The 21,985-nt window shown below is 50.3% G+C and overlaps 1 protein-coding gene across 2 annotated transcripts in view; it reads left to right on the top strand.

Moving 5' to 3' along the window:
• The window catches only part of unc5a (unc-5 netrin receptor A), a 123,451-nt gene that overhangs the window by 85,974 nt on the left and 15,492 nt on the right, over positions 1-21,985 (top strand). For both annotated transcript variants that reach the window (XM_030367461.1, XM_030367459.1), the window contains 6 exons: positions 3,602-3,766; positions 10,589-10,777; positions 12,270-12,569; positions 14,775-14,862; positions 15,651-15,819; positions 18,970-19,203. In XM_030367461.1, coding sequence (XP_030223321.1) covers positions 3,602-3,766; positions 10,589-10,777; positions 12,270-12,569; positions 14,775-14,862; positions 15,651-15,819; positions 18,970-19,203 — 1,145 coding nt within the window. The remainder of the gene's footprint in view (positions 1-3,601; positions 3,767-10,588; positions 10,778-12,269; positions 12,570-14,774; positions 14,863-15,650; positions 15,820-18,969; positions 19,204-21,985) is intronic.

Genomic DNA, 21,985 nt, shown 5'->3' with positions numbered 1-21,985 from the left:
ATGGACGGCGGTGACAGCCACTCTTTAGCACAGGGGGGTTTTGTTAAGGAACCGCGGTAGCCCGACGGCCGCCTTCAGTCCATTTTTATTCCTCTTGCCCCTGCACAGGCTGTCATCTCACGGGGCGGCGGAATAAGGAGAAAAAGCGAGCGGTTTTTCGTTATCGGATTTGGACAAGAGGGGAGAAATATTTTTTAAATAGCGCCGGCGGCGCTATTGATTGACTTCGATTCGCCTAGGTGAGGCAGAGGATGTGTGTGCTTGTATTGATGTCAGAGCTCCGCCTCTGATCATATGTAAGCCCGGCATCACAGAGGAAGCCCATCAAACGCTGGCTTCTGCGAGTACAGCTAACATCAGTCGTCTGTCTTTTAGTTTCCTTTTTCTTTTTTTCTTCTATCCATCTGCTCTGCATAACAGCGGGTCCTATCTTGTTTGCCCTCACCTCGCCGCACCCCCCCCCCCCGTCTCGTCTCGTCCGTCGGCGATGCAATTTGCTCGGCCATTAGTCTTGCGTCTGAGTAAGGAGGAGTTGAATTCATCACCACGTACCGGGCAGATGTTGATCGGGTCGCTCTCTTTATTTTCCCAGCGGTGTGGGTAAACCGAAGGGGCCACATAACATATTCATTAGGATGTAATTCTCTATTCAATCATACTCATCCGCGGCCCGGATAATAAGCCCACTGGTCCAGGGATAAGTCCACTCAATGCCAAACAAGGACAATTATCTGATTGGTGCTGAACCCGCTGCCAAATACAACTGACAGACACCCCAGCTGGGTCACTGCACGTGTTGGTGGTGTGTGTGTGTGTGTGTGTGTGTGTTTGTGTGTTTCATTTAAGCACATGAACGCGCAAGTCCATGCCTACCTGCGAGAGAGAGAGAGAGAGAGAGAGAGAGAGAGAGAGAGAGAGAGAGAGAGAGAGAGAGAGAGAGAGAGAGAGAGAGAGAGAGAGAGAGAGAGAGAGAGAGAGAGAGAGAGAGAGAGAGAGAGAGAGAGAGAGAGAGAGAGAGAGATCAGCTGATGGCAGAGCAGACACATCTGCATGCTGCTATAGAACTGAGCTGTTATACATACACACACACTAACACACACATACTAACACACACATAAGTTCCCACCTGTAGCATACCGTACAGTGTTTTTTTCTTTTTAATGTCCTCAGCCCCTCTGAGGGACTATCTCTGGAACCCAATAACATCATTATTCGCTTCCATTATAGTATAATGGCCGTCGCACTTTGAATAATAGCGGGCTGTAGCCCCCATGTTTTATTAACTAGAGCTGGGGCATAGCGTTGGGTCAGATCCCTGCTCTGAGGGTCATATCCCCCCCCAACCTCTGACCGGCGAGATTAATGAGCTCCATTGCTCCCACACTATAGGTCAACCCTGTACATGTGTGTGTGTGTGTGTGTGTGTGTGTGTGTGTGTGTGTGTGTGTGTCTGCTTTTGTATTAGCAGGCGGGTGCATGACGAAATGTATATGTCTGTGTGGATGTGCAACGCATTTCTTGCAGTTATTTTGTGAGATTGTCATCTGATTACCTCCACATTTTCATTTGGGGGAGAGAGAGGGAGAGAGGGAGAGAGAGAGAGGGAGGGAGAGAGAGAGAGAGAGAGAGAGAGAGAGAGAGAGAGAGAGAGAGAGAGAGAGAGAGAGAGAGAGAGAGAGAGAGAGAGAGAGAGAGAGAGAGAGAGAGAGAGAGAGAGAGAGAGAGAGAGAGAGAGAGAGAGAGAGAGAGAGAGAGAGAGAGCGCGCATGTACGAGAGAGCATGTACGAGAGAGGTAAAGAGAGATAGTGAGGGAGAGAGATAGAGAGAGAATGGCGGTCTTTCCCATGAGAGCTCATTACTGCTCCTTTTCCCATTAGCCCTGTAGTCACCTTCCCCAGGCCCTCCGCTGTGTCACCCTCAATATCAGTCCCAGCCACCCCAGCCTCCATCCCCGGTCGCAACGCCAAATTACCTGCACCTTTTGCAAAATGGCCTCTCTCAGGCTCTGCGTGAACTAAAGTGGCTGATATATTTTGTAGCCCGGGTAACCTCGCAACCATAACTAACCTTTTTTCCCCGGGCTTGATTCTGTTTGCTCGCCGACGGCCATGTGTGTTCACATCCGTGGCTCTCCGGGTCTCTGTGTGGATATACCCAGGTCCGTGAGAGACAATATAATACATTTATATTCATGTGTACATATATATATTTATGATAGACTGGGCTGTACCGCAACCCATCCGTAATGCGAAGTCAGCTGCAGTGAAAGCAGAACACGATGGGCCGCAATTCACTTTTCTCCTTCAAACAAAGAGCATTGAATGAATGGTACATATTTATGTCAGTGTATATTGTAGAGTATGGCTTTTGCGCCCTTTTGTTTTTGTGCATGCTCTTGTTTTTTTGTGTGTGTATGCCCTTTTGTGTTTGTGCGGGCCATTGTGTTTTTCGTATGTGTGTGTGCGGGGATAAATGTGTGATTGGTTGTGTGCACACATAGACAGACAAACACGCACACGCATACACATACACACAGACACATACATGCTGCGTCATGCAACAGGGAGCAGATTTCCCTAGGGCCAAATCTCTAGCCCTGTGCAGACGAAGTGTGCAGACAGCTGGGCGTGTGTGTGTGTGTGTGTGTGTGTGTGTGTGTGTGTGTGTGTGTGTGTGTGTGTGTGTGTGTGTGTGTGTGTGTGTGTGTGTGTGTGTGTGTGTGTGTGTGTGTGTGTGTGTGTGTGTGTGGGGGGCCCGGGCACCCAAGTCAGCAGCCACATACGGTGGAGTTTCAGCTCCATCAAATTACCCATCTGATTCTTATGATGGCGGGAGAGCCAACAATGAAAGAGCTTGACTGCAGACAATCTGTCCGTGCCTTTGGTTTCGCAGCGTGCTCTGTGGGCCTGTGTACGTGCGCTCGTGGATTTGCATGTCTTCTATAGTTTCCCCCCACAGGTTCCAATTTTAGGCAAGATGGATTTGCACAGGATGGCAACTCATGCTTGACGCTGTTCGCCCCCATGCAAATACCCCGGCCTGCTCTTAAATTACTGTTGCATCTGGCCTCTGATGGAGTTACATATGAGTAGCAAAGTCTGCTTGCCATGTTTCCAATCAGCAGGCCTTGTTTGCCTGCGTGTATTTGCATGTGTGTGTGTGTGTGTGTGTGTGTGTGTGTGTGTGTGTGTGTGTGTGTGTGTGTGTGTGTGTGTGTGTGTGTGTGAATGTGTGTTTGCATGTGCGTTTTGAAGAGAGCGAGAGTGTGTGTATGTGTGTGTGTGTTCCTGCGTATTTGTGTGTGCGTGTGTGTTCCTGCGTATTTCTGTGTGTGTGTGTTCCTGCGTGTTTGTGTGTGTGTGTGTTCCCTTGCGTGTGTTTGCGTGTGTGTCTGTTTTGCGCGTGTTCCCTTTCGTTTGTTTGTATGTGTATATATGTGTGTGCGTGTGTGTGTGTGTGTGTGTGTTCCTGTGGGTGTGTTTGCCTGTGTGTCTGTTTTGCGTGTTCCCTTGTGTTTGTTTGTATATGTATATATATATATATGTGTGTGTATGCTTCTCCTCTTACCGACCCCATGCTTTCCATCCTCTGCGGTTCCAGTAGACGGAGGCTGGAGTGAGTGGAGCAAATGGTCGGCGTGCGGCGCCGACTGCTCCATGTGGCGGAGCCGCGAGTGCACCCAGCCCGCCCCCAGCACCGGGGGCAAGGACTGCCAGGGGCTGGACCTGCAGTCCCTCAACTGCACCAGCCTGGAGTGTCCACAGAGTGAGTCCCCTCCCCTTTCCACCCACGGAGCGCCACTCCAACCCTTCAGCACTGAGCGTTTCTGTGTCACATGTACACAGGGGATGACCCCAGCCAAGTACCACAGGGAGCCAAGTGAGTGTTGGCCCTAAGTAAGGAATAAACCCCGAAGGGGTAGTGTCCCGCAAGTCGTACGGTATCGCCGTAGATTATAACGGAACATCCCGGAGTGGTTTATTCAGCTTATATCAGACCGGCCGATGATTAGATGACACTTAATTTCAGCGAGAACATTCATGTTTTTTTATCGGCTTCAGGCAGCGAAAATGATAATATTCTTCTGTGTGCTTTGAGCATAGTGTTTTTGCGTTGTCAAGGAAACTTCTGGTTGATAGTTATATTTGGCCGTTGTTGTTAATATAGGATTTGTAGTGCATTCATGTGGAACTGTTAGACGGTAGAAGTATCCCGTTATTGAATGATCATGAACACCCTTTGAATGATATTGACCATTAACGGGATCTATTATCAGTATCTATTAACAGGAACTATTAACAGTTTAGATTAATATATCCTTTTTAAGTTTCCCGTCCCATAAGGATCTATTATCAGGATCTAATAACAGGGTCTATTAACAGTATCTATTAACAGGATCTATTAACAGGATCTATATCAGGATCTATTAACAGGATCTATTAACAGGATCTATTAACAGGATCTATATCAGGATCTATTATCAGGGTCTATTAACAGGATCTATTAACAGGATCTATATCAGGATCTATATCAGGATCTATTAACAGGATCTATTAACAGGATCTATTAACAGGATCTATTATCATTATCTATTATCAGGATCTATTATCAGGATCTATTAACAGGATCTATTATCAGGATCTATTAACAGGATCTATTAACAGGATTCAATAACTTAATAGATGCTGTTGATATGAAACACAATGGATAGAATCTCCCCCCTTTTGTGCGGATCAGAACCACAACCTTCGGGCAGATTGCGGTCTCGCCGCACGCTAAGGTCAAATCAGCGGCGCAGGAAGCGGCCGCGCCTCACGTCTGCCAAGTCGACGTGGCTTCCTCTTTCTTCTTTGCCCTCTTCCTCTCCTCCCGATGTGCACAGCTGATCACCTCCATGTCCTCGGCGCTAGAAGTAGTGCCGACTGCACGCCCCCCCCCACCGTGTGTGAGATAGACACCGCGTCCACCAGCCACCGCCATCTGCCGCTGGCACGTCCTCGCCGCGCGGCGACACGGCGACGGGCTTATCCCGGGCTCCGCTCCCCCCTCCCAGCAGGGCCGGCGGGGGCGGAGCCTAAGTACCTCCGAAGGGGCCCGTCGCCGCAGCCCCGACGGACCCCCCCCCCCCCCCCCCCCCCCCCAGTAGCTCCGTACGGAGATCAAAGACGGGGATAACGTCCCCCCCCCCCCCCTCGTCCCAGTGGGGGATTGGAGCTTCCTCGGGTGGCAGGGGGAGGAGACAGTATTAATAGTTTCCCGTTCTTGGCCTATTTGCGTGGTAAGCAGCGAGTTAACTCGGGGCGGGGCAGGGCGAGCGTTGTCGGGGGCGACGCGGGCCACCGAGTTAATAAAGTGAATTAGGAATAATCACCGCTGATTGATATCGTTGGATATGAGCTGTGCGATGTGGGAGGTGTCGACTTGGGACTTGGTTTGTTTGCTTGTCTGTAACCATATGGCGTGCGTTGGTACAGTGTCTCCGTGTAATGTCTCATTATGCAAATGCCTGTAAAGGCGTGGGGTTTGTGTGTGTGTGTGTGTGTGTGTGTGTGTGTGTGTGTGTGTGTGTGTGTGTGTGTGTGTGTGTGTGTGTGTGTGTGTGTGTGTGTGTGTGTGTGTGTGTGTGTGTGTGTGTGTGTGTGATTCTCTATCTGGTTGTGATCAAAGGTCATCAAACTCCAACTCCTCCCCGATGAGGCAACTCGTATGAATCAAAAACCGTACACATACTCATACCCCTACACACACACACGCGCACACTCACACCCCAAGCCGCCAAAGTCACTCCAAATATAAACTGACGAAGCAGAGCAGAATGCTGGCCACTAAAGAACGTTCTTCCCAATCTGTTCCACCGCAGATGTGTTCCAACAGACAAGTGCTCTCTGGAAGTATCAGAATAAGCAAGGGAGGCGGGGGGGGGGAGAGGATGCTTTTGGCTTGTCAGCAACTTACACGCCCCAACCATGTCTGCAGGCTATTAGGGGGACCGGCGATGGGAAGAAACGTCCTTCACGGGGAAACAAAAGGCATCGTGCCGTGGCCAGTTCTGTGTTGAATTGAAAAAAACAAGTCGGTTTGGGGGGCTTCTTTGTGTTTTCATGTCTTCTGTCGGAGCACCTAACCACAAAGAAAATTCTCTAATCTTCCTCATTAGTCGGGCGCGCCTGTTGTTCTTTTATTCTTTTTGGGGGGGGGGGGGGGGGTATCGCTCGTCGAGGAAACATCTGCGCCGGTGAGCGTAGCGTTACGGCGGCAGCAGTTGAAACACAAACACGTTCGCATCGCTGCAGTATCGTTTTCACGAGGCCTGGGAGAAAAAAATACAAAACAATAAAAGCCTCTCGGACCGCGGACAATGAAGCCACGCACTGGGACTCGGTGCATGGGAATTAATATGTTGGTTGGCACAATGCCAGCAGCGAGATGGAAGCCAGGTGTCAGAGGGCACAGAGAGGAGGATGACGGCCAACACCAAAAAAAGACAACAACCCGTGTTTACCCAACGGCCTTGAATTAAAATGACATCGGAACAATTATTTGGCTTAATTTGTCGTAATAGAGATAATGAGCTTTATTTGCGGCCACTTCTCAATTTGTTTAGGGCGGGGGGGGGGCGGGGGGATTAACAATGAGGGCACTCTGTATAAATACCCTCTTAGATAATTAATCTGTCATAGGTCTGGTGTTCGTTATGTGTCCCGTGTACATTTTGTGAAGCTAATTCCGTGGCTAAATATGGCCGACTATTTAGCTCATGGTTTTTTTTGCCCATGTGGCCTCTCCGGTGCAGACTGTGTGCGAGCCTTTATCACGGGCCGTATTTCACCACAGCGTGCAGAGGGACTGAACGACTGTATTGTGGAGATAGTAACGGTCACGTTGGCTTTGAGAGTTTTAGTGGCCATATTTCCCTGACCCCAAGAACTCCGGTGTTATTCATCCCGGAGCGACTGACTGCGACTGGCCATGGGATGAAATATATTCTGAGCTCGCGCTTGATAAATAACCCAGGGGAGAGGCGCAGGAAGCTGCAAAGCGTTTTTATTTATCAACGCAGGAGGGAGGAGAGGGAGAGGGGCGGGAGGTATGGCAGCTGGAGGACTATCAGCCGGCCAGATTGGGGCGGTTGTTGGGCGGACTGCAGAAAAAGCGTAGACGGCTGTGAAAACTTTTAAGCAGAAAACGTGGGAGGCTCTCGTCCACGAGGGGATGAGCGGAGTCCGTCTGTACATGTCAATCTCACGGTGTGTGGAGAGACACCCCCCCCCCCCCCTCCTCTGACCACTGTGGCCTGAGGCTAGGGCCCCCAAACTTCAACTGAAAGGCACCGAGACGGGAGAGGGAGGGTGGGAGGGAGGGAGGGAGGAAGAGAGACGGTGGAGATTGTCCCGGGGTCAGGCCCAAGAGCACGGGCGACAGAGCCAGAGTTTATCTTCAAGCATCCTGTCGATCTGGGGAGAGAGGTCACACGGAGAGGGGACAATCAAAAGTTCTTTGGCTGCCAATTATCTCCAGAGAGACAGATGGAAGCGAGAGCGAGACACAAAGAGAAGAGACTCAGAGAGAGAAAGAGATGGAGGGTAAAGGAATGGAAGCGTCAGAGGGGAAATAAAAGGAGACGTGCAATTTGGAAAAGAAAAAGAAGAAAGAAAAGAAAAATCTGATTAGCCGTGTCAATTAAACTGTGACGGGCGTCCTCAGAATGATTGGCTCTCGTGAAAATCGATGTGGGCGCAGGAGGAGTTCCGTCGCCGGGTCGGTCTGGGGCTGCGGTTAGTGGCGGCGGGGTCGTTCTGCTTCACACCCAGCAGGTCAGATAAAGACCCCACTCAGCGATGCCACGATAAGCTACAAAATGGAATGGCCACAACAAAGCTGGAGTGACAGTCAAAGAAAGTTAAGATCAAAATGTACTTGGGAAGAAAAGGGCAAGAACAAAAAACAAATGTTGTGGATCTTAGGAAGTGTGTTTGTGTGTGTGTGCGTGTGTGTACCCACACGCGCGTTCAGAAAGAGAGAGCAGTTTGTTGGCGGTCAGCAGGTTGGATGGTGTCGGGACTAGAGAGACACCGGTAGTTTGGGCGGGGTCCCATGTGGAGGTCATTCTCGCCGTCCTCACCAACGCACATCAAGCGGGCCCGATTGAAGGCCGTGGATCGGTCCAAACCGGGGTTGCCCTCGTTTCCCGACTCCCCGCCCTGGGCTGTTGTTCTATTTCCTCCGTCTTGAGCCAAAGAGCAGATCACCACAGTCTGCGTCGGTGGGAGGTCCAAGCAGCGCTGCGCTCTCTGGCCTCCAGGCCCTCGTCTGAACCGAGGAGGGAGCGGCGCGAAGAGACCCGCCGCCTGGGAGTTTGTTGTGGAGTGGTTTAGAAGCGGCGAGGACTGTTGGCCGTCAAACACGTCGAATCCACCACCCTCCGTCCCTCTGGATGCATGTGGAGGAGGAGGAGGAGATAAACAGAACAGTGATGATGGTGGTGGGAACCTGCCATGCGCCATAAGGCGCTTCATAAGCATAAAGATCCTCTCGCGCATAAATATCGCAGCCGCATCCGCAGCCATCCAACCATCCAGTCATTCGCAATTGATTACATGTGGAGCACCGTGGCGTTATGAAGGTCCTGCTAAGCGCCTACCGGCCCCCTAATCCCGCTCCTTGAGGTATCAGATGGTACTGAGATAATCACCCGTGAAATAGATTCTGGCATTTCCTTTTTTAAGAGCTGCTGTATGTGAGGCCCGTTTTGTCCACCTAAATGGATTTCTCAAAGAGAAGGGAATGGGGCAAAACAGACGGCAAGGATAAATGGTTCAAAAAACGGGGGGGGGGGGGGGGGGGGATGCAGATGACGGCGTGAGAGATGGACGTTTCTTTTCTCCCTTTCTTCCTCCTCGTACAACCACGGCGTTTCAGCTAATTAAAGGGTGCCACTCCAAAGTCACAGATTTATTAACACCAATTAAAACCTGCCAAGATGGTGTTTCCGAGGTAAGGCTCCGCCATTCTATTGCGGCAACAGGATTTGCACAGTGGCAGAACCCCTTTTTAATGAAAAAGGACTTTGTACGGCCAAAATTAATTTCAATTGCGGCACAAAAAAGCACAAAACCTTGGCAGGGGTGCGGAACGTTTTCTGGAAGGGGCGGATCATCCCCCGAAAACACAGAATGTGCCTTCCAGCAATACGGCGTGTTGTATTGTATATCAGCATACTACGCACACAACCGACCCGGCAGTTAGCCTAGCTGGCTAGCATCCGCTGGCACACATGTGCGGTGTGCGGCTGTGTTCTTGGGTGACGGCCCTGCCGCTACGCCCCCGCGGCTCTGGGACAATGGCCCTCCACCCAGGCCCTGGGAGCCGTCTCCACCTCCATCACCGCATTCCTCCAGTCCACGGTGACAAGCGTAGCAAATCCCATTCTCCTTCATTATACACGCAGATATATACACACACACACACACACACACACACACACACACACACACACACACACACACACACACACACACACACACACACACACACACACACACACACACACATAAACACACATAAACAGTCAGGCAAATGCACGAACACACAGTTATGCGCACACACACGTATACACTCAGAGAAATGTACCAGCCCACACCGTCACACACACACACACACACACTGACAGACATATATATATGCAGGCAAATGTACATGCACACACCCCCTCTTGCACACACACCCACGGACACACTCCGGGCGAATGCACCAGCACACAATCATGCGCACACACACACACACACACACACACACACACACTCTTAAACACACACACACACACACACACACACACACACACACACACACACACACACACACACACACACACACACACACACACACACACACTCATAAACACACACAGGATAATGCGCACAAACACATACAGACACTCACAGAGTGATGTTTGTCAAGGCTTAGCTGACTCTGTACTTTTGGGATATAAATGCCTCCATGCTTTTGAGAAGGAGCTAATGTGAGGTGCCAGGTTTTTTATAAGCAAATCCTTCATTCATTTTGCAGCTGTCTTTCTTTATTATTGTGCATGTGTGCTTGTGTGTGCGAGAGACAGTGTGTGTCTGTGTGTGTGCGTGTGTGTGTGTGCGAGACTGAGTGTGTGTCTGTGGATATATCTCAAATGCTCTTGCCGTTTAGACACAATTTGAATTTAAATGGATGGCCTAATCCTGAGAAGCGGCAGTAACTGAAAGAAGGTGGAAAAGTAAAGTCTGTTTTTTTAGCATCTCGCATTCCGACTCATCTAGCGGTACCTTCACCCACAGTGACCTTTAGAACATTACATCAGGCAGTCTGGCTGGCGTTTACTTAGCCAGAACCAAGTTAAGAAGGTTCATTGATTGTTGAGTCTTTCCCGAGCACACAAGCACAAAAAGGAACCGGGAAAAAAAGAGCTTCATTTCCTCCAGAAAGCAAACGACAAATATATCTCTAAATTGAAATCTCTCTCCTCCCCATCTTCCCCAAACCCCCTTCCCGCCTCTCCCTCTCTCCCTCTCTCTCTCTCTCTCCCCCCCCCCTCCTCAGCGGCAAGCGGGGCCGAGGACGTGGCCCTCTACGTGGGCATGGTGGCGGTGGCACTGTGTCTGACGCTGCTGCTCATCGTGGTGGTGCTGGTGTACCGCCGGCGCAAGGAGGGCCTGGACGCCGACGTGGCCGACTCCTCCATCCTCACCACGGGCTTCCAGCCCATGGGCATCAAGCCCACCAAGCCAGGTGTGTGGGCTCAGCGGCCACGCAGGCCCCCCCCCCTCCTCCCACTGCAGTAGGACACTCTTCTTGGCTTTACAACATCCCACATCCAATCCCCCCCCCCCCCTTCCACCGCCTCACTCACCCCGCCACCCCCTCCCCAAAGCCCCCATGGACCTCACCACCATCACCACCACCATTGGCCGCCAGCTCACACCCCCCCCCCCCAGTCAACCCCCGCGTCGTCACCCACCCACCACCGCCTCCGCAACCCCTGTCTGTATGTTGCCGTGGTTACGTGCCCCGTGTTTACGCGTCACTTGTTTTGCTGGCTTGTCTGTGAACCTGTGTGTGTGTGTGTGTGTGTGTGTGTGTGTGTGTGTGTGTGTGTGTGTGTGTATTTGTGTGTGTGTGTGGGGGGGATCCTTTTCTCTCCCAGTATATTGTTGTTGTTACCGTTGGATTCTTCCCCTACCACAGCACTTGTGTGTAAATTGGAGAAGAATTAGATTAGATTATATTAAACTGCATTGTATTGATCCCCAGAGTGGGCAGGGATTCGGTGATGTGCGTATCGCTTGTGTGTGTGTGTGTGTGTGTGTGTGTGTGTGTGTGTGTGTGTGTGTGTGTGTGTATACATGTTTGAGCGTGCGCGTTTGTGCGTCAGTTGTTGTTCGTCAGTGGAGCGCAGGCGTGTGCGTGCCTTTTCTATTTATTTATTTTATTCTTATTTTTGATAGTCTGTCTGTGCACATGCTCACTCGTGTGAGTGTGCTCACGATATTACAGTCGTGTGTGTGTGTGTGTGTGTGTGTGTGTGTGTGTTTGTGTGTGTGTGATCGTTTTTTGATTCCTTGTGGTGTGCATGTTTGGCTTGTCTTTGTCCGTGGTACATCAGTTGATTTCCCCTCTCCCGTATTGGCAGCAGGCACAACCACAATATGTCCACCTCGGTGGGTGTAACCCCTAAGGTTTGCCGTGGACTTATGGAAGAACAGGGGTGGAGGCTGGATGGAGATGGGAGCCTGTGATTCACGATAAAAAAAGAGACACAAAAACAATCCTTTTATACACTGGCTGTACTAAGCTCTCTCCGAGCTCTGTCGGAATTGATTGTGTGGCTGCTAAAGAGACAGTCAGAGATGGAGAGAGCGAGAGAGGCAGAGACAGAGAGAGGCGGGAGATTTGGGTAGACTTTGTGTTTGTGTATCTCCGGCATACACAAGTGTCTCGCACTGCTGCGAGAGAGAACATCTGTTTCTGTTTTGTCTCGATTTTCGCCGTGTTTATCGGTATGTGTGTGTCTATATGCGTGTGGTGTTTCCGTGTGCCTTCGTCCTGACGGCTTTTTTCGTGGAAGTCTTGGCACTGCCATGCGAATCTCTGCCGGAGTTTGCCACTCGTGCATCTCGCCTTTTGTTAGTTTTGTTTTTTCGCCCTTTTTCTTCTCTGCCTCTCTGTATTTAATTTCATCATATTTGATACGTTTCCTTCTCTTCTTCTACCCTCACATCAGAGAACTCCCACCTGCTCACCATCCAGCCCGACCTGACCTCCACCAGCACCAGCTACCAGGGAACCCTGCGCTCGCGCCACGACACCGTGGGCAAGTTCTCCATGGCCAACGGGCCCCTGCTGGACCCGCTGCCCAACGGCTCGCACACTCTGCACAACGGCAAGCTCGGCGCCGACCCCGGAGAGTTTGTGAGCCGGCTGACCGCGCAGGGCTACTTCAAGACGCTGCCGCGCGACGTGGACAACACGTCCTACGGCACCTTCAACTTCCTGGGGGGCCGGCTCACCCTCCCCAACACAGGTGGGTGTTTTATGGAGACTGTTTTCTTTTTTGTTTCTTTCTTAAAGGTGCCTTAGGGAGGACTTAAGAACGTCTAATTTGAATGTTATCTGTTGGAAATGGCGTGCGATCGTATTGTATGACTGCGCGCCTGCTTCTGTGCGAGACGATTTAGATTTCATCTCTCACCCTGATTAGTTTGGGGAACCGTCTTGCCTGCTAATCACCTTTGCGTACGCAACGCTATCATCTCAATGGAGGGCCGGGGGGGGGGGCCAGATATATTACTGGTTTAGGTGTTTGACCTCCCAGGTCGAAATGTGGGACTGGTTTCGGATCCCAATCTCCACAGTGTACATTTCGGCATCCCAGAGAGAGATGACTGCCGCGTGTAGCTTTCATATATAACGTTATCATCTTTTTATCTACTTAATCAGCTGGAATTTAAATATTCTCCCGCAGTGCTTTGAGCATATTGTTTTGGCGTTTTTCAACGAAACATCTTGTTGATGTTTTAGTGTTGTGACCGTGTTGTAAATGTTGGTTTGTAACGCATGTAAGGGTTAAACAAGTTGTGGTATAAATGGCGATAAAATGCAGAGCTTTGTGTTTTTCACTGTTTATTCTAAACGCTAGCTACCATATGGCAAATAGGCCGGTTTAATATTTACCCATTTATCATCAGTGGATTTTGGCGTCAACCACTAATTACTTTATTGTTTGTTCTCAGTTTCATCACAAGGGTACATGATCTTGTTCCCCGACAATGTTAACATAAGCAGATTGTGTAAAAAGAGCCAAGATGCACTGATGCGCACCAAAATGTATATTGGGCATAAGATTCCCAGGTGTACAGCCTCTTCATCAAAACTAAGTCTTGCTAAAGAGCTCATTCTTAAAAACAGATTATAGTGTAATTACATTCCAGCCCAGTATGGTGTGAAGCATAGCTTTTGCAAATCAATATTATGTTTACATCTAGAATTAAATCAATGTTCCCATGTCGTGGCTATGGTTGAGGGAAGCCAGTGTTGAATTTGCTCCGCGAACACGCAGGACTTTGCACAGGTATTGCTTGAATGCATAGAGCACAGAGCATTAGGGCTCCTTCTGAGAAAACATCAAAGGGCTGCATCACCAGCCCCAATTTTGTCTGCATGCTCTGCATTATCAAAGTATGCTGCATACATAATTATACAAGAAGCATTTGGCCAGGGTTTTATTTGTCCACTATCCAGATGATATGGTGCCAGTATCTTAGCAGATAAACGGCTCTGTGTGTGTGTGTGTGTGTGTGTGTGTGTGTGTGTGTGTGTGTGTGTGTGTGCGTGTGCGTTCTCCCTCGCTAGCCATCAGAATCTATTGCTTCCCGCTCCTACTCTCTTTCCCGCTTTTCACATCTGTATAATTCAACCTGTTGCCGGTGAATAAAGGATAAATCCAAGGGCTGCGTCAACACACACCACGCGTCATTGACGTTCCTCATTACCATGACAACGGAAGAATAACACAAAGGAGATGGTAGCTGACACGTAGAGGCCATGTTTTATAGACTGACTACACACACACTGTGGGGCCCTATGAACCATCGTGTCAATTTGAAAGAACGCTCAATAGACCCCGGCTAATGCCCGGGGGACACTTAAGCTTGTTTTGCTGTCTCATACATTTACTCTTTATGTCTTTACGATCTAAACGCGATCCTAAGTGGGATAATTCCCCGCCATGGCAGAGTCGGAACACAGATGGGACACAACAACACACAGAGACAGCCTCGCCCGCACACGTCCAAACAGTCCATTCCTCCCAGCCGCTCTCCTTGGGAAAAAAGCAATTTTCGCATTGAAGCCGTTTCCTTGTTTGTCGTCTTGCTTATCAGCACAGTGGCAGACGAAGGACATTAAAGGAACGTCTCGCCGCGTTCTCTCGCGTCGCCGCTAATTGTCGCCGGGGACAGACGTGGCTATTTGCATATTCCCGCACCTGACGAGGGGAAGGTGACCTCCGACCTCCTCCTGGGGGGGAATATTGTGTCTAAAGTTCCGCGCCGACACAGCGTGCTACCCGTCGAAGCGGTGGGCGTCCTTCAGTGTTTTTTTTCGTGCGTGTTGTGTTCGCCGGCGACAGAACACACTGTTCACTCAAAACAAATGAGCCTGCTTCTCTCCCCCTCCCCTCCCTCCCACCGGCTTCACCTTCTCCCCTCTCTGTTGTTATTTGCATTAGGAATCAGCCTGCTCATCCCTCCGGAGGCCATCCCCAGGGGGAAGATCTATGAGATTTATCTCACTGTTCAGAGGAAGGAGGATATAAGGTGGGCATTCTTCAGCAGCACGGCTGCCTCCACTGGCAGGCTTGCCAAGACGCTGTTAGGCTGTTTGTTTTTTGATGCGACGCCGATCCATTAGCGGGGAGGGCTTTAGCGCTCCGTGTGCCAGTGCTCTGAAGGGAGCGATGTAAATAAATAACGCATCCGCCGCCGTCGACGGCAGACGTGCACTCTTTAACTTAAATGAAGTGCACGAGAGAGAGAAAAAAACCAAAAAAACTTAAAACACCGTCTCCCACTACGGCTTTCGCCTTCAGCAGGCTCACTCCCACACACACTCACACACACAAACAGACCCCCCCACCCCCACGCACACACACAGACACACGCACAGACAGAGGCCCCCCCAACTCACACACACACACACACACACACACACACACACACACACACACACACACACACACACACACACACACACACACACACACACACACACACACACACACACACACACGGGGACACACACTGTGAAAGGCTTGTTGTTGTTGTTGTTGCTGGTGTTATTTGATGTTATAATCACCGGGTTGCGTCCCAGTCACCGGAATCCCTTTATTTCTCACGCCAGAAAGATGGATAGGTGGGGGTGTGGACGGCGGTTACTGCATATCCCAGACTGCACTTTCGAAACTACCCGAAATGAGCTTAAAGCAGTCTTCCTCAACCTGCATCATAACTCATCGCTGGCCTTTTTCCTCTCTCTCGTTCTCTCTCTCTCTCTCGTTCTCTCGTTCTCTCTCTCTCTCTCGTTCTCTCTCCCTCTCTCTCCGCAGGTTACCGTTGGCCGGTTGCCAGACCCTGCTCAGTCCTGTTGTGAGCTGCGGACCCCCAGGGGTGGTCTTAACCCGGCCCGTCATACTGAGCATGGACCACTGCTCTGACGCCTGCCCCGAGAACTGGGCGGTCCGCCTCAAGAAGCAGAACTATGAGGGCACTTGGGAGGTGAGGTATTACCGGGTCCCCGGCAGGTCTCTTTAGTACGGGGGGGAGGGGAGGGGAGGGGAGGGGAGGGGATTGTGGGGATGGGGGCGGGTGACAAATTTGCAAACCCGCAGGAGTTGATGGGTTTAACTGGCTTGGCCCCGGGGCCCTGCATGAAGTGGCTCGCTGCCGACAAACAAGATTCGGTTTTGCTTGCTACACCTGACAGGGACCTCCCGATATGTCACGGGCAACACGTGTTGTGGTGGCTTCACAGGACCGGAAAAGGAAAATAAAATGGAAAAACAACTGGCCGTTAAACAGTATGCCCACCGTTTGGCTAACGATGCCACTGTCTGAGCTCTGTCGGCCCAGTATATCTTTTACTGGGGAAAGTATGTGTTAAAAATAAAAGCTATTATTATTAGTACTATTTATTCAATAGTATTATTATTACTGTTGGTTCCAAAGTCTTTTCAAGGGAAATAACTCTGTGGTGATATTAAACCTGTGTTGTTCTGACCCCAAAGCAGTTGGCAATTCCCAATAACGGCAGTTGGGTCTGAATTAAGTGAAATGAATGCCAAACCGAAGAGGGGTTGCTAGGCAACGTGCTTCCGAAAACAGCAATACTGTTAGATATCCGAGCAAATTGCTGATCCTCAAAAGCTTGCTTCTGAGTGCTGCTTGATCTATATGACCGTATCTTCAAATTACACAATCCCTCACATACACTCCAAGAACATTTCAAATCATCACAAGCTGCAAATATTTATTTTTAGTCTTAATACGGCTGGAAGGAAAAAAAATGATTCACCCTTACATTTAAATTGACCAATTTTATAGACAACACAAAGTACGCGCACAAATGGACACCCACACAAGTACAACCGCAACCAGACATAAAAGGCCAAATAACACTCATTTAGGGTAATCTTTATGCCCATCTCCACCATACATCCACTGACATCTACTGGGGTGGCTCTGAGTACCTTCTCTTTCATGTTCGATACGGTGCATAAATTATTCAGGCTCAGTGTGTGCGAGTGTGTGCGTGTGCGTGTGTGCATGCGCGTGTGTGTGTGTGTGGGAGGAGGGGCGTCTGAGGGCATGGAATGGTCCTGTCTGAGGTGGAGGTTAGATTCATACTTTTAATCATCCGCTGTCCCAAATATAGCCCAGCGGTATCGGCTGTCCCCTCACCAGAGAGGGGGGGGGGAGAGAGAGAGAGAGAGAGAGAGAGAGAGAGAGAGAGAGAGAGAGAGAGAGAGAGAGAGAGAGAGAGAGAGAGAGAGAGAGAGAGAGAGAGAGAGAGAGAGAGAGAGAGAGAGAGAGAGAGAGAGAGAGAGAGAGAGAGAGAGAGAGAGAGAGAGAGAGAGAGAGAAAGGGAGAGCGAGAGAGATAGGCGGCCATACAAGAACAGGAGCCGAAAAAGAATCACCAATCACTGTCCACAAAAGAAACGAGGACATATTGGCGTGTGTGTGTGTGTGTGTGTGTGTGTGTGTGTGTGTGTGTGTGTGTGTGTGTGTGTGTGTGTGTGTGTGTGTGTGTGTGTGTGTGTGTGTGTGTGTGTGTGGTGGAGGGGGGGAAGAAAGCAAGAGAGAGAGAGAGAGAGGAAAGAGTAGTTGAGTTAGATAAGGGTGCTTTTAGGCTGCACAAATTAAAGGGATAAGGGGCCCAGATAAGGGAAAAGGAGTCGGAAAGAAGGAAATTGAGAGTGTTAACCAACTGCTGTATAAGGGAACGGACAAAAAAGCGAGTAAGGGCGGAAAGCAGCAGCGGGAGCAGCAGCAGCAGAGGGAAGGGGAGGGAAGACGAGAGGGAAATGAGCGGTGCACGTTTGGGATATCGAGTGCCGCTGTAATTGAGCCACCTCCCTCTTCCGCCACACTCGTGGAAATATAACGACGGCGGGTAAAGCCGCGCCTCGGCGGAGGTTCCATGGGAAATGAACTGTGTCAATATTAATTGTATTAACAAAAGATGGTGTCTGGTCCGATCAATGCCGGAAGGGAGGGGCGGGGAGGAGGTGGTGGTGGTGGGGGCGGTGACGGCGATAGAGACTGCTCGGCAGATGGGAGATAGTGTCTCTTCAGGTGGATTGGCTAATGGGAAGAGTCAGTTCAACGGCATGATGGGATTCGAGGGGCGAAAATGTTGTGGGTCCAATTTGCGGCTGTCAAATTAGACTGGGGGGCCGAGCCAAAGCAGCACGGCTTGGATAGAACACTTCCCCTCCGCCGCCGCCGCCGCCACGCTGGGGTGATGCAAGGCGTGTGTCACCGGAGATACCTTGTGGTGCAACAACCGAGGTCTGGTGTCTCAACGGTGATGAAGTTATCCTTGATTTTGTTTCGGGTCCGTTCCTTCTTTTCATCAGCGCGCGCTCTGTTGTTTTGTCTAAAAAGTAATGTTCGTTTTGAAACAGTCCAGGCGATATTTGAAGGCATCTGGTGATTATGCTTTTTTTTTTGTGCTTCCACTACAAGCAGAAGGTCCTCTGCAACATGTTGGGTACGATGGTGGAAATACCGATAATCCAATATTTACTGGATTTCCACAGCTTTTCCTCTTCTTTAAAAAAGCTGCTATTTTTTGCCAGGAATCCAATGGAGTCCTCTTTCATGTCAATTGAGTACCTCTTTCATGCATTATTTAGTCCACTGATTGTGTTCTAAAAGATCTGTGTCTTTAAAGCGAGGTGTGCGTGTGTGTGTGTGTGTGTGTGCGTGTACGTGCGTCTGCATTTTAGCATGCAGCCAAGCATTCTTCATTTACAAAGGAAGCAGGGGCAAAACACAAAGCAGGATTTCTTATCTGAAGCCCCCCCCCCCCGTTGCCACTCCCTCTCTCTCATCGTGCGCACACGCAGACGATGAGAGAGAGGGAGGGGGCTGGGGTGTGGGGTCGGGGGGGATCGAGCATTTAAAGGTCTCAGGGTTTTCGAGTCTTTTGATTTAGTGCCTGCCCCCTGAAACTGCCCCACACAAATGTCCTTCCGATTTGTCAGGAACAAAGAGGTGCACATGAGAATGCGCACACACACACGCACATAGACACACATAGACACACACCAACACACACACACACCCTCACCCCTTGACGACAGCCACCCCTCCGCGCCTCACCGTTTGTGCGTTTCCCTCGTCCCTTTTTGATTTCCTCCAGGACGTGTTGCTCATGGGCGAGGAGCACCCGTCGGACCCGTACTACTGCCAGCTGGAGGCGGAGACGTGCCGGGTGTTCTCGGAGCAGATGGGCCGCTTCGCCCTGGTGGGGGAGTCGCTGCACATGGGCGCGGCCAAGCGGCTGCGGCTGGTGCTGTTCTCGGACGCCTACTGCACCACGCTGGAGTACAACATCCGGGTGTACTGCATGGACGACACGCAGGACGTGTTCAAGGTGAGGGGACGGAGCTTGTGCCGGGACCCTCAGCATATCGGGGGAAGCCCTCTTTTGGGCCCTCATGGCCCTCTTCCCCGGTGGAAAGAGTTGGAGGCCCCTAGGCTGCTGTTTGATTGATTGATTGATTGATTTTATTTGACCAATTTGATATCAAATATGAACAGCACTGTGTGTCATTAAAATACATAAATAATCAGGGATGACACAATAAAGCCAGAGGGCTTGTGTCCATTGTGGTCCCTGTGGGGGCACAATGAAGGAGAAGAAGAGGGCAAGTAGCAGCAAACCACACACATCAATCATTCAGAAAATGTACACAATTACATAGTCGCACACCTAACCATGATCATAATTGAGACATTCCTAAGATTGGCGTCCAAAACATTGTTTCAAAGCTGGTTTAAAACCGCTTATGTTTCTGACTGACTTAAGTGTACCAGGTAACCTGTTCCACAACCTGTGAACACAGCCCTATGCCCTTACTTGGTAACTTGAGCTGTAGTCCGGTTACTTTGTGGTTACAGTGGTAGTAGTAGGTGCTTTTTTTTCATTCCCCAGGGGAAAAAAGGTTAATTAATAAAAAATCGTAAATTCATGATGCATTCTATCAGAATAATACAGCTAGCATTCTTTTCCACAGCAATGTATTTGTTTATTTTTGTTGGTTGTGATGAATAATTGAGTGACCCAATTGCAGCACCTTGGCTGCAGCGCGCGCATTGGGCTTCACTGCTGTAGCCGGTAGGGTGCAGGAGTCAGGACACACCGCGGGGAGAGGGATGGGAACCAAGGGTTGTTTGTGTTTCTGTATATTTTATACATGCTGAAACCCAAGGAAGGTCAGCCCGTAATCCAAAGTTGACCAAGCACAAAACCACAAGTGTTGCACGGTGGAATCGAACCGGGAGTCCCTACGGGGGCATATTAACGCTGGGATTAGCGCACTGGTGGGCTGCAGCTTCAATTGAAACAAGTCTGATTGTGAGCGAGAGCAAGACTGAGTGCCTGGCGGTAATTTTAAGGGCGGTTGACAGTTTTCCTGTCTCCGATTGCAAAGAGCTTTCACCTGAGCTGAGTGATGTGGGCCATTACGTACGTCTGTCACAGTTCCAGGGAAGACGGAGTCGGCACAAACAGAGTAGGAAAGGAGTCTGAAACTAAAAAACTCTCAGAATTTCAGTCAGGCTGCAGACATCCTGTGTAAATGTGATTTGGGCCGCTAATATTTCACCATAGTGTGTACTGGAATACTCTTTATTCGAATCTTTGAGTCTTTATTCTGTGGTTGGGTGAACTGTGCGTCAGTGCGTGCGTGCGTGCATGGGCATGTATTTGTGCTGTTGTATTCATGTGTTTGTGTGTGTCATGTATGTGTGCTGTTGTGTGTGTGTGTGTGTATGTTTGTGTGCTGTTGTATGCGTGTGTGTGTGTGTGTGTGTGTGTACATTTGTGTGTGCGTGTCTGTGCGTGTGTATGCGTGTGTACGCGTGCTGTTGTAATGCGCACGCATGTGTTTGTGTGTGAGCGTGTGGATATGCATACGGGCGTGTCCGTGTGCGGGGGTGGGTATCTGTCTGCATACATGTGTGCGTCAGCAAGTTGTTCCTGTACATGCGGCATGTTTGATTCATTCCATGCAGACGGTGTTTCCGCTCCGCTGCCAGGGGCTTAAACTCCCCCCCCCCCCCCCCCCCCCCCATTCAGTGGGCACAAAACCATATTTCCTAGTCCTTTTTTTCCCTCTCTGTCCTAACGGACAAAGTATAATCAACCGCTAAGCCCTTCCCCTCTCCCCCGTGGAGTGCCCGCTCTGAGTAGCCTGTTAAGATTTCATTTGCATGCTTAATTAGTAAATTAAAAGGAGAGGCTATCCTAAACCTCTCGCTGTTACCACCAGCCACTCTCCCCTTACACCCTGGCTGCCCCCCATCCCCTCAGACAGCCCCCCCCCCCACAGACACACACACACACCCCCACCCTCCGGTTCACCCGCCTCTGGATGGGGCCACCAACCAACCAACCATCCTCAGGCGTGGACGAGAGTCCCTCCCGAACGCTGAGCACCTTCTGTGAATTTAGGATATCTGTGTTGGCCGGCCTTCCTCTATTCGGAGGCAAGACCATCCTCACACGCTATGAAGGGCTCTGGGAGGCAGATGAAGGGCAGTGTCGGGGGGGACTGGAGGGTCACCAGAATTTACTGTTCAGGGGAGCGGCAGATGAGTTTGAGGACAGGCGCAAGGAGAAGTGGCCAGTTGTGAAAAAAATAGGGATACTTCCCACTTCTCTTTTTATGTCTTTCAGGGATTTTTCGTGGTACTGTTAAAGAGTTTGCCTTGGAAAAAGATTGCTTAAGTTACAACAAAGGTGGCTACGAGTTTTAAAAGCCTTCCCTTCGACCTCTGCGTGTCCACACGGGTGTGACAGTTCGGGACCTGAGGCGCGAGGCCGCCATGCGAGGGAAGGAGCTGTTTTGTCGAAAACAAATGAAGTCCCCGGTTTAGTTTGCGTCACGCCGCGAGCCGTAAATAACAACAAAGGTCATCTTTACCCGACTAATGTCACCGGGCCAACGCGGCAGTGACCGGTGGTGGCCGCGCTTCAACAACCTTGTGCGTCCTGCCTGTCCTGTTTTGGAGGCAGCAATGGCTGCCTTATGCAGTGAAAGCCTTTCCTTCTCTCTCTTGCTCTTGCTCTTGCTCTCGCTTTCGCTCTCGCTCTGGCTCCGGCTTGTTCTCGCACTACCGTCACCTCACCCTCTGTCTCTCCTCGCTCTGAG

The sequence above is a fragment of the Gadus morhua genome, chromosome 10, assembly GCF_902167405.1.
Source record: "Gadus morhua chromosome 10, gadMor3.0, whole genome shotgun sequence".
Lineage (NCBI taxonomy): Eukaryota > Metazoa > Chordata > Actinopteri > Gadiformes > Gadidae > Gadus > Gadus morhua.
The sequence above is the reverse complement of the archived record's forward strand: the minus strand, read 5'-3'. Positions and strand labels throughout refer to the sequence as shown.